At 38.7% G+C, this 13,324-nt stretch overlaps 1 protein-coding gene across 4 annotated transcripts in view; it reads left to right on the top strand.

The window, feature by feature from the left end:
* The window catches only part of RORA (RAR related orphan receptor A), a 779,268-nt gene that overhangs the window by 574,200 nt on the left and 191,744 nt on the right, over positions 1–13,324 (top strand). For 3 of the 4 annotated variants that reach the window (XM_043918826.1, XM_043918825.1, XM_043918827.1), the window contains one exon: positions 8,435–8,464. In XM_043918826.1, coding sequence (XP_043774761.1) covers positions 8,435–8,464 — 30 coding nt within the window. Of the gene's footprint in view, positions 1–8,434; positions 8,465–9,936; positions 9,956–13,324 lie in introns of those variants that run through there. The other variant, XM_043918831.1, reaches the window with a different exon arrangement.

Here is a 13,324-nt window from a genome sequence, read left to right as displayed (position 1 = left end):
TTATTTCAGCTATTTTTTGTTGTGTTTGCCTTTCTTTTTGTTTTTTATTCTAACACATACCTTATCAATGTTGCGAATATCTCTATCTCAACAATTGTTATCTCATCATGAGGGAGGGCAAGAGAAGGTATGTGGGCTAAATATTAGCAAAGAGACAAAGGGGCATCTTTGTAGCTAGGAATTCATCCAGCGTGCAGGGCCTCTGGAAATGCCACTATGGAAATTGGTATGGCTGGAGAGAAGGAAAGATGTCATTTCTTACCAAAAAAAAAAAAAAAAAGTTAAACTTGGTACTCGTACCATTGCCTGAAAACCAAGAGACAATAAGAAGTCCATTGAGGAAGTTAATTGGTCAAAGACCTGGCACCAATGGGATATATCAGATTCCATTCCTCGAGTGCGCTGCTCCATGATAACTGTAACTCTGAAACTACTGATAACCGTGACAGTGATGAATTTGTGGCATTTTCATGACATTTCCTTTTCTTCACTCTGAAGTATGGTCAGCTAAATAGAGTCAAGGAATCTTGCTGTATTAAAAGTTCTAGTTTGGGGAGAGTTGTTGCGGAGATTTTTTTTGCCCTTAGTTTTAAGGATATTAATTGGCAATTTAAAATCGTTATCACACTGTTAAGTTAGAAATTACTCTAAAGCATTACCTGGGGATCTCTCTCTTTCTCTCTCTCTCTCTCACACACACACAGACACACACACATACACACACACAGACATATATATATAAAATGAGCTGGGTAAGATTATAAGGAGTCTCACAATTTTATCAAAAGGTACCATTTTTCTCTAGCCCAGATAATTTTAAAATATCATCCAAAAGAAGTGTATCTTTTCCTTATATAACCTTTTGTGGATACTGCCTTCTTTCTTCTTTGGTTTTTAAAGGTAAAAAGAAGAAAAGTTTCAGGGGGTTGCCTTTGATTGTGAGCTCCATTAGATTTTTTTCACAGTGAGAAATAGACCTGGCAGCCTGTTGCATAGAGGAAGTTTGGTTTGATAGCTTGAAAGCAGGGCAAGGAGTCACTGATCAAGACACTAGAAGGGAAATCGAGAAACCGTGTAGTTCAGCTGTCTCATTCTGCAGATGAGAAAACCAAGCCCCAGAGAAGTTAAATGACTTTCCCAAATCATCCAGTGAGGTCACTTTTGGCTCAGGGTGTGTGAGTGGTCTGTGTTTAGAAAGTTAGTTCCAGCCATCCCTCTTCCACAACTCATGAAGTCCCAATCTCTGTTGAGTGCATGCCTCTTCAGATCTCTGGGGAAGGAGATTGCTGTCACTTCCAGACATTGGGAAGTGGATCAAAACCTTCACAACATCAGGACTTGGTTTGACATGCTTTGGGGGTGCTGATCCAAGTCCTTTGTCCACGCAGGCCAACTGCCCATGTGCAAGTATCTTCTGTTGATTTTAAAGAGTAAAATCCAATGGAGTTTGGGGTCTAGAATAAGCATCCACTTACTTCTAAAAACTTGGTTCTCTGTCTTATGCTCTCCTCCATCAGATACAAACTTTGAAGTCAGAGTCCTTGATCTGATAACCAGTATGAAACCCAGGATATCATGAGTAGCTAAGGCGTAACTTTTGGTAGAACATTCTAATTCATCTTTGTTAGAGTAAGACTGTATGGGTTCCCCATCTTTTATCAAAGTTAATAATTAATATTTGTATCACATTTCCCACTTTGTAAAGCTCTTTACACATTTTTATTTCATTTTTATTTTCACAACAGCCTTTTGAGTATTATTATGATTATGTACAATTGTAGAGACTGGAGAAGTGAAGTGACTTGCCCAGGGTCTCTGCCAAAAGAAAAAAAGTGAATGGACTAAGAACATAAGTTCAGGTCAGCTGGACTCCAAATCCAGTTATCTTAAAAGCTACCTTGGGACTTTTCTGGTGGTCCAGTGGTTCAGAATCTGCCTAGGGGACTTAGGTTCGATCCCTGGTCTAGGAACTATCTCACATGCCACAGGGCAATGATGGCTATGCACCACAGCTACAAAGCCTCTACATTCTGGAACCTATGGACCCAGCTAGAGAGAAGCCCATATGCCACAGCGAAAGGTCCCACAAACCACAACTAAGACCCAATGCAGCCGAAAATGAATAAATAAATTTTTTTAAGTTGCCTTTAAAAAGTCTGTTCTTTTTCACTTCTGGGTTGAATTAGAGCTGTTTTTCTCTTAAACACTCATAATTTATCTTTAGAAAACCCAACTATCCTGGAATTCTTGACTGAGTCACTGCTGGGAGCGTTAGGTTTGAATAAGGCTTACCCCTTCCACCTGAGAACAAAGATGGGCAGCGTAGATGGCCTTGATCTCAGGGATGATAAGCTCTATAGCGAGAAAGACAGGGGTCTTGCAGCCTCTGAGGAAATGACAAGAAAGCAAAATGGAAGACCAGCCAACCCATTTAAGGGAGAGGGGGATGAAGAAATGGCTGCTGGTCAGAAACCAGGGTACACAGGCCTCTCAAGTACTTCTTTCACCCAAGCACTGGTGGGGCTTCCTGACTTAGCTAAGGCTGGGGGACAGGGCCCTGTGCATTTAAATTATTTATAGAGAGGGTTGCTGAGTGATGTGCTTTGAGAGTAAATCTTTTTTTTTTTTTAAATATTTATTCTTTTTAGAGGCACTAGCCATACCAAGGGTTTTCTATTTTTCATTGAAGTATAATTGATGTACAGTATTATATGAGTTACAGTTGTACAAATAACAGTTCACATTTTGGAAGGTTTGCAATTATTATAAAATGTTGGCTATATTCCCTGTGTTGTACAGTATATCCTTATAGCTTATTTTACACATAATAGTTTGTACCTCTTAATCCACTACCACTATCTTGTCTCTCCCCACTTCCCTCTCTCCACTCATAACCACCAGTTTGTTCTCTATATCTGTAAGTCTATTTCTTTTTTGTTATGTTCACTAGTTTCATTGTATTTTTTAGACTCTGCAAATGAGTGATAACAGCATTTGCCTGTCTGATTTATTTCACTGAACATAACACCATCCAAGTCCATCGAAGTAGTTGCAAATGGCAAAATTTAAGTCTTTTCATGCCTGAGTAATATGCCACTGGATATATATAGATAGATAGATAGATATAGACATATAGATATATATATATAGATATATACCACAGTTTCTATATCCATTCATCTGTTGATGGAAACTTAGGTTGCTTCCAAATCTTGGCAGTTGTAAATAATGCTGCTGTGAACATTAGGGTGCATGTATTTTTTTGAATTTTATATATATATGTGTGTATATACATATACATATACATATATACACACACATATATATATACACATATATATGTATATATATATATATATAAACCCAGGTGTGGAATTGCTGGGTCACATGGTAGTTCTATTTTTAGTTTTTTGGAAAACCTCTATACTGTTTTCCCCAGTGGCTGCAGCAATTACATTTCTACCAACTGTGTACAAAGGTTCCTTTTTCTCCACATCCTCACCAATATTTGTTATTTGTATTCTTTTTGATGATAGCCATTCTGACCAGTGTGATGTTATATCTCACTGTGGGTTTGATGTGCATTTCCCTGATGGTTAGCAATTTTGAGCATCCTTTCATGTGCCTGTTGGCCACGTGTGCCTGCCTCTCCTCTTTGGGAAAATGTCTATTCAGGGCTTCTGCCCATATTTTAATCAAGTTGTTTGCTTTTTTGATGTTGAATTATATGAGCTGTTTACATATGTTAGATATTAACCCCTTATCAGTCATATCATTTGCAATTTTTTTTTCCCATTAGGTATGTTGCCTTTTCATTTTGTTGATGGTTTCCTTTCCTGTGCAAAAGCTTTTAAGTTTAATTAGGTCCCATTTGTTTAGTTTTGCTTTTATTTCCTTTTCTTTAGGAGACAGAGCTGAAAAGAATATTGCTACAATTTATGTTAAAGAGTGTTCTGCCTACGTTTTCCTCTAGAAGTTTTATGGTTTCCAGTATTATACTTATGTCTTTAATCCATCTTGAGTTTTAGTATATATGTTAGATAATGTTCTGGTTTCATTCTTTTACATGTAGCTGTCCAGTTTTCCCAGCAATGCTTATGGAAGAGACTATCTTTTCCCCATTGTATATTATTGCTTCCTCTGTCGTAGATTCATTCACCATAGTGTGTGGGTTTATTTCTGAGCTTTTTATCCTATCCCACTGATCTGTGTATATTTTGTGTGTGTGCCTTTACCATATTGTTATGATAACTGTAGCTTTATACTATATTCTGAAATCACAGAGCATGATTCCTCCAATTCCAATTTTCTTTCTCAAGGTTTGGCTATTTCAGTCTTTTGTGTTTCTGTATAAGTTTCTAAATTATTTGTTCTAGTTCTATGAAAAATGCCATTGGTATTTTGATAGGGATTGCACTAAATCTGTAGATTGCCTTGGTGCCGGACCTGCCGGCAAAACGAACAGGTCGAGGACGCAATCACCAGAGCACCTGAGAAATAAAAGACTCGGAAAGATGGGGTTGAGAGGGACGGAGTCAGCTTGTGACTGATTCCGACGACTTTATTGAGGGGTAACATACATATATATGCTAACAGGACTCACCAAATTTTAGATCAAAGACATGCATACGTGCAGAACTGCAGACACTAGTTTTAGCTCAGGAGTTTTATCTCAACTCTAGTAGAGCATGGCACCAGCGTCTTACAATCAGTTAAAGACTACCTAGATATAAACCATTCACAGGAGCCCGATAATCTTATCAGAGTCAGGAGAATGGGCAAATGGTGGCTGCAGCAATTTCCTTGAGGGAGGTGAGAAAGGCCAATTTGCACTTTAATAAATCAGGGGTGGCGGGACAGAGAGGGACCTCTTAGATCTCTCTCAGGGCCGAGAAGGGGCCTGAGCAGTCAGGCCGGCTCCCCGCACCTTGGGTAGTATGATCATTTTAACAATATTATTTTTTCCAGTCCAAGAACATCATATATCTTTCCGTCATTTTGTGTCATCTTCAATATCTTTCATCAGTATCTTACAGTTTTCAAGTACCAGTCTTTTACCTCCTTCAGTCAGTTCAGTCACTCAGTCATGTCCGACTCTTTGCGACCCCATGAGTCACAGCACGCCAGGCCTCCCTGTCCATCACCAACTCCCAGAGTTTACTCAAACTCATGTCCATTGAGTCGGTGATGCCATCCAGCCATCTCATCCTCTGTTGTCCCCTTCTCCTCCTGCCCCCAATCCCTCCCAGCATCAGGGTCTTTTCCAATGAGTCAACTCTGCACATGAGGTGACCAAAGTACTGGAGTTTCAGCTTCAGCATCAGTCCTTCCAATGAACACCCAGGACTCATCTCCTTTAGGATGGACTGGTTGGATCTCCTTGCATTCCAAGGAACTCTTAAGAGTCTTCTCCAACACCACAATTCAAAAACATCAATTTTTCAGCTCTCAGCTTTCTTCATAGTCCAACTCTCACATCCATACATGACTACTGGAAAAACCATAGCCTTAACTAGACGGACCTTTGTTGGCAAAGTAATGTCTCTGCTTTTTAATATGCTATCTAGATTGGTCATAACTTTCCTTCCAAGGAGTAAGCATCTTTTAATTTCATGGCTGCAATCACCATCTGCAGTGATTTTGGAGCCCAAAAAAATAAAGTCTGACACTGTTTCCACTGTTTCCCTATCTATTTCCCATGAAGTGATGGGACCAGATGCCATGATTTTAGTTTTCTGAATGTTGAGCCTTAAGCCAACTTTTTCACTCTCCTCTTTCACTTTCATCAAGAGGTTTTACCTCCTTAGATAGCTTTAAATACATACCATGGATTCACTTCCCACCAGATATTAAGTTTCCACAGAAAACTTCTTATTGTCTTCCTTAAACTTTCCAGAGTTGACACATTTGTGCAATGAAAAGGACATTTTCTCCTTTATTTTCCCCCCACTTCTGTGGAGTCAGTTACTCTGAAGTACTGGAGCTTCTATAGAGAAAAGACTACCATAAGACATTAGAGTAATCACAGTTATTTTTAAGGAAATGAGAAGTAAGGAATTCCATGAAATTTTCTGATTGTTTCATTAAGTTTGTCTTTTATGTGTTCAAATTGTTTCAGTTCATTTTCCTTTCCTATGAAAACAGAATTTTGACTTCATAATGGCTCTTAAGTTAAAAAAAGAAAAAGAAAATTAAGTGTTATACACAGTTGTCTCTATAAATAGGAGTTTTAATGCATTTTAAAAGATATTACTTATGTGAGAGGGATGTGTTTTTTAAGCCTTTCTCCATAAAATTATATCTACTAATTTATTGGTATATTTTTCCTTGCCATAATGAATATAATTTACTTTTTTAAAATTTTTTTAACATTTTACTTATATAAGTTAGGGTTGCCAGATAAAGTATAGGATGCTCAGTTACATTTTAATTTCACATAAATTATTAGTGTCTGAAATTTGAATGTAATTGGGAATCCTGTATTGTTTCTGCTAAATCTGGCAGCTCTTGTATAGATATATTCCCTAGTTATTTATACTGATCACTAATTGGCAGCTTTTTAAAAAAAAAAAAAAAAAGAGGCTGAGTTTGTGCTGTTGCAGAAGTCATACTTTCTTCTGGAGACAGATATGAGAAGTTTTAGATCCATGCTATTCTGATCGCAAAGACCAAGCAGTTTTCCTGGAAAGATTTTCAAAATCTATTATCATTATAATCGTCATGAAAATATTTGATGAGAACACTGCATCACACTGTATAATAAATTTAAGTAGAAAAGTCAAAGCAGTGGTATTTTCATCAGGCCTTTGGATGTCAGGAAAAATTGTTCCACACTCAGCGAATATAGATAGGTGCGTTTGGGGCTGTGTTAAATCCAATTGTGTGAAGGTTCTGAATAATCAGGAGTGACAGCATAAGCACTTTCTCTTCAAAGTGATTTTTACAGAAAGCATTATTTCCTAAGGAAAGTACACATATAGCTCTCATAATGCTGAAAGAGCACTAATATATCAATTTATTGGTGCTGGTATCATGAGCTGGAGTTGCAAATGGTATTCAGATTTTCAATTTGACTCCCTGTTGCTGTTGGGAGAAGTTCCCTTCCCATGAAAATGTTCATTTCAAAAACTCCTAAAACCCTTTGGTTAGTTCCTATGTGAGAGAGTCTTTAAGACTCTTTGCAGAGGGTTTTAACTTCACTCTCCAAAGCCAACTCAAACATGATGAAAAACAATAGTTTCGTTTTCCTCAATAAAAAGGGGGGAAAAAAGAATTTGAGTTGGGCTATGTAATTTCAGCTTCCCTAAATAAGTCCTTTGGAAAGTTGTGGGGGGAGCAAGTGTGTGATTTTGGTCTTGGCGTACAACTTTGGCACTAACTTTTTTTTTTTTTTATGTCTACCACGGATTTTCACAACAGATTTCTTCCCTGTATGATATGTCCCATAGCTAAGTAATAGGTCTGATGTGGGTGCCAAATTTTTCAATGAGGTTACTTTCTAGAGGAGGGTTAAATAGTTCTCTTAATAACTTGAAAGAAAAAACACATTCATGGTTTACCGCATTTCTTAGTCACAGGCTAAATGTTTTCAAGAGTTTTATGACTTTGAGCCTATTTAGTCTTAAGAATATCCCCCAAGAAGAATGAAGCATACAGAATATATAAGTGGAACACTTCTGAAATGTCAGTAGCACTGTTTTCATTGAAGGATGCGTTCACATTATCTTTCTGAGGTCCTCATGTGCCAAATCTTGCCCAGCTCCATTCCTCACCTGCTCTTTGTGAAGCAGCTTGGAAGCCTCAGGGGTGCTGACTCATGAATCCCTCATGTCTTCATGTGGTTTCTGTGCGTTGCGCTGCCATTTGCAGAAGTAGCATTCATCCCCCTTCTGACTTTAATGAGTACGGACAGAGAGGTGCATTTTGTGGATGTATTTTCCCTCCCCATTAAATGTAATGCTTCATGTAAGCAGCAAGAGTCATTTTCATTAAAAAGTGAACATGAAATCAATGGCCAGAGCAAATTAATTGCTCCATGGCTCGGTTCACTCTTGTCTGAGTAAGTTGGCATCACTCTCTTAAATCTTTCCCTTAAATTTTTCCCACTCTACTTATAGATGTGATCATCTTCCCTATTTAAAATAAAAAATAAGAGTCTTCCCTCATTCTGTTTAATGACTGTCTATGATGCTATTTTATTTTATTTTTGCCACAAAATCTCTTAAGCCAGTAGGCAATGCTTGCTGGCCCCATGGTTAATGATTTCATTATTCTGGGGTAGATCCCATGATGTTGTAGGTGAAATGAGAACTCATCTTCCTTCTCCATCCCCATCTGAACAAAATGTATTTCAGAGTACACTGGGAATGATGTATGTTCTAAGAAATACACATAGGCTGCTTTCTCACCTTTGTCTTTGTTTCTTCTCTTCTAGGTATCTCAGTAACAAAGAAGACACATACATGTAAGTAATGCATCTTTTTTTCTTGTCCAAAGTTTTCTGCAGAATTGGAATTCGCATATGTCTGGCTGCTGTGGCCCTTCCAAGTATAAACTAATGTTTCAACTGTGATCCATGGTCAGTACAGGTCGTACTTCTCTACCTGTAGTGGTTGGAAGTGGTACATCTCCACCTGTTTGTACTGAGTGTGTGTTAAAGAGGGTCTAGGCATAGTGTGATACATTCTAGCAATTCGAGGCATTCATCTTTAGAAAAACCATACAATCTAGCCAGGAGGATCAATTAATTACTTACTGGTCACCCTTACTCTGGATCCTTCTTAGAGGAGTTGGTATGTTTCCAGGAAACATCACCTTGATTTCTTTTAAACTTGGGTTTCCTTTTCCTCACCATTCACGATGTAGGTCGTTTTGTACTTGTGTCTGTGGAGCAGAGATACTGACCAGGATGCTGCCGGTTGACCCTGAGTGTGGCCTTTGTGGGCCCTGGTAAATCGCATGGGTAGTTTGATGTGGAAACGTGTGCTGAATTTATCCTCTGTATTCATTCCCACCTCTCAGGTTCAACTGCTTTCATCAATTGCCTTCATTCGAACTCCACCATAAGTTTGCAAACTCACGTCAATGTAAAGTGTTGTGATTTGCATTCTGAGCAAATTTGACTGTGCCTTGAACCTCAGGATGAAATCAATACGTCATTGATGGCAGGCAGTCAACTTTCGCTGTACTCGACCAGCATATTATTTAGACTTTGAATTAAGAGTGTCATTAGAATTTGATAACTATTTCAGACCACAGATACGTGCTACCTATGAGATATGTTTGGGCATCCTTCTAAGGCAAGCAATGGAGATACTTATGGCACAATTTAGGGCCAACAGAGATGTGTCCCCCAATTTTTCCTATGTATGCTTTGAAAAGTTTTGATTTTATGTGAACCATTTGGAGGGGAAAAAAATCTGTGTACCATCAAAGTAGTTTATCTTGTGCCTCGGTTGATTCTTAAAACCTGCTCTTGGATTTGTCTGTCTGTCTATCTGTATTTGTAGAAAACAAATATAAAAAGCAAAAAAAAACAAAAGCCAACAACCCCACCCAGTCTGATGGTTGCCTGACTCTTAGGTCCCAGTCCTGCAGTCTCTCCACGTGGCTCTCGCTCCAGTGGAATGTTAGTTTGAGGATAGAGGGAAGTTCAGGCCCGTAATGGACACATGCTCAGGACAGCACCTCATCTCTCAATGCACAGTTCCAGCTGGCTGTCCCTCCACCAGGATAGTCTGTGGCCCTTAGTTTTTTGGGGGTTGTTTTGTCGTCGTCGTCGTCGTTGTTCTTGCTGTTGTCGGTGCATAATTGAGCTCATGATGACTGAGAGATTGACAGTGCAGGAGACTGAAGTCCTCTGTATATCCGCAGGGCAGGCATGGTACAGAGCGCTTCCTTGCACAGCCTTGCCCATGAGCTCGTCCCTGGCCTGGTGGGACCCACTCTAGAGGTGGTAAGTAATTCAGTCTTTCTGCTAGCTCAGTCCTGGGCCTCTCCCGAACAGGGGCGGATGATTGTGCCTACTATTGATGGCGGTTTGGGGTATGGACTCCTGGCCACCTGGCAATATACAGAAAGCCGCTGACTGTTTGCATTATGACTTGGCTCCTGGATAAGCGAACAAAACCACTAGTTCAACTCCATTGGATTCAATGACTAGGACAGAGAGCAGAGATGTTACTTAACATACAGACCATCTATCCATAAGGACCTTCAAGGAACTGTCATCCCTAAGGATAATTTCATTGGCCTGTTGCAGAAATAATAACCTGTGGTTGGACTGAAATTCATGGAAGGATTTGGATGACAGCAAGAGAGTGGTAGCTAATGAGAAAAGGTGGCACTTCAGGCAATGTAACAGGTTGGTCTTTCAATGGAGGCTTACTGAACTCTATCAGATATACCTGCTTGAAAACAAAATCAAGATTTAGCCAGAGTGGGTAGATTTTGAGTGCCTTTCTAACTATGAAAATCAGCAGGAAAATTCTTAGGGATTAAGCATAATGTAAATGTAGAAAGATTTAATACTTCCTTTATTGTGTAGCTTAGATATTACATTTATAAGAACAATTTAGATTAGAAATCATCTTGGTTTTTTTGGTTGATGTTTACTTTCATTATGTGGGGACAGGGCCCAAAATAAAATGTCCCAATGACAAGCTGGGAAGAACAGCATCTGAATAGAGAGTTGACACAAAACTTTGCACATGTCAAGGAGAAATTAAACTGTCCAAGTTGCATGTTAGTGAAAGTCTTCTATGGCACTTAAACATGGAGATTGTTTTTGTCACTAAGCTTAGCAGACAGGCCATCATATTTCTGATCTTAGTGTCTCTACAGGCCCTGCAAGTTGTGAGGAGGAGGAAAACAAATCAGTTCTTCCTCTAATAACCATCACCCAAATGACTTCTTTAGCATCTGTCTGATTTTTCTTGAAAACTGAACTTTCCCAACTTGCTGATCAGTTTTCTTAAGATATTAAATTCCAGCTCCTCCTAAATCATCTTGACATCTATTCTTCAAAAAGTTTCACTCTTAGGGAAGTGTGTGAATTCATTTTTCGGACTGTCTCGAGACTTCTACTTTTAGCCAGGGTTTGGCAAACTTTGGTCAAGGCTTGACTACATAATCACCCACAGCTGAAGTCACCTCCCATTAGCAGTTTCAACCTGAATTTCCTAACTGCCCTCACAAAGAGATTGTTCCACTTACAAATTAACATGTACAGCTGCAGAATATATTATCAGACCTGAGTGTCAGCTCACAGGTACACCAGTCAGAGGTGCAAGAACTACAGAATGAACTTGAATAGTTGTGACACTTGATAGCATTTTAGGCCACCTTGTTATCTGGAAAGTACAGGTATTGCTTCTTTAAAAAAGAAAAGTGTTTGGGGTGAGTTAAGCCATAAATTCCCAGGAAAAGAGATCTGACTGTTAGCCTCACAGAAATCCATAAGCTTGGTCTTTGGAGACCACTGATTCTCCTCAGTTCCTGGGACAGCAGCATCAGTGTCATTAGCCTTACTTGGCAGGTGAGGAAAGGCCAAGTTTGGGGGCTTCTGCTATGAAGTCATCATGACAGATCAAGGAATTCTTATGCTTGCGATGTTCTTCACTTGTCAACAGGAAACGTTCCTGATGGGTTTTGATGTGTGAACATAAAACGGAGCTTTTATTTGTGGGATAGGGGTGTCCTCGAGAAATTTTACCATGGTGTAGAATTTAATTTTCACGGTTGATTATATAGCACCTGTATTTGTTTGGACACTTCCAAGATTGCTTTAGCTTTGATGATTCACAAGTTTGTTCTGGTCTCTTTCCTGCTGAGATAGTACTGTGTGGATAAATATGTTTTTTCTTGGAACCCACTGCTGTCTTGGTTTTTATTATTTGCCAAGGACAACTGTTCATTTGCTCCTGACTTCTTAATCTAATTCTGCATGGGTAGTTCTGCATTCACTAAAATGTTAGAAGATGACATATATGGAGATGAAAAAGTGAAAAATATGACAGATAATAATCTTAGCTATTTCCAGCTACTAGGGAGTTTACCATCATTGTCGTCATCTTAGGGAATATAGCATCTAATCACCACAGCGTAGACCAGAGAGATACCTGGTTGGCTCCTGGATTGCCTCCAGAGTGTCAATAGACCATCATCACTTCCTCCTGTTCTCATCCTTGTTTATATTCTTTATTCTTTTTTTAGAGTTTTTTGTTTATTGAAGTATAGTTGAGTCACAATAATGTGTTATTTCAGGTGTATAGCACAGAGTGATTCAGATAGATAGATAGGGAGGTAGGTAGATAGATCTTTTTCAGATTCTTATCCCTGATACATTATTATAAAATATTGAGTACAGTTCCCTACTCTGTGCTATATAGTAGGTTCTTGTTGGTTATCTATTTTACATATAGTAGTGTATATATATTAACCCCAACACCCTAATTTATATTCCTAAATCATATCCCTTGTATTTCTTGTTTAAGTCTCTTCTCCTTGCTTTCTTCCACACTCAGGGACTTCCAGACACGCAAAAACTACAAGTTACTCCGTAAGCAATCAAGAAAATTTGTCAGTGTAGTCCCACTGACTGTCAGTTTTCCCTAGTAAATAAAAATAGAATATGCTTCTGAACCTTCTGGAACTTTTCATTTTAACCCAAATAACCATCAAAACTGAATTTAGTACATTTGCAAATGTTTGGTTGCATTAGGCTAACACCTAAGATAGAAAATTAAAGCACTGTATTATTTATAAATAGATTTTAGTTCTTAGAAGTAAAAATATTTTAGTACAAATCAGAATATTTCTTTGAGAACTAACCCTTTTGTATCTTTAAAGAAAAAAAAACTATTTACTATGATCATTTAAAGCAAACTTGGTTAATGTATTCACTACTTACCCCTAGAGACTTGGCTTTAAATTTGACTTAGAGAAAATTAGTTTTGAGGCCTCAACCTCCGCTCTATGGATATTTGCTGATATCGCAAAGTGAACCCACCAGTTTGTCATGGTTGTTGCTGTTTACTCAGGAGGTCCGAGAACTAGACTCGCCTTATTTTCTTGTTTTCTTTTCCTTTCCTTGAGGCCATTCCTTTTGGTTGTAGACTCTTAGCAACCCCAAACTTGGGGCTCACCCACAGTGTTTTCACAGTCCAGGAAAACTCAAGAACCATTCTTGGCAAAGTGAATGGAAGGTGCTTTGGTTGTATAGTTAATTGGTTGCTGTGACAACCAGTGTGAGTCATGGTGTGACTCACGGCAATTATAATTTCAATTGCTGGCTGGATGTTTCATTAGGACAGACCTGAGAAGA

This window comes from Cervus elaphus, chromosome 12, assembly GCF_910594005.1.
Source record: "Cervus elaphus chromosome 12, mCerEla1.1, whole genome shotgun sequence".
In the NCBI taxonomy this organism is placed as follows: Eukaryota; Metazoa; Chordata; class Mammalia; order Artiodactyla; family Cervidae; genus Cervus; species Cervus elaphus.
This window is presented reverse-complemented; position numbering and strand designations above follow the sequence as displayed.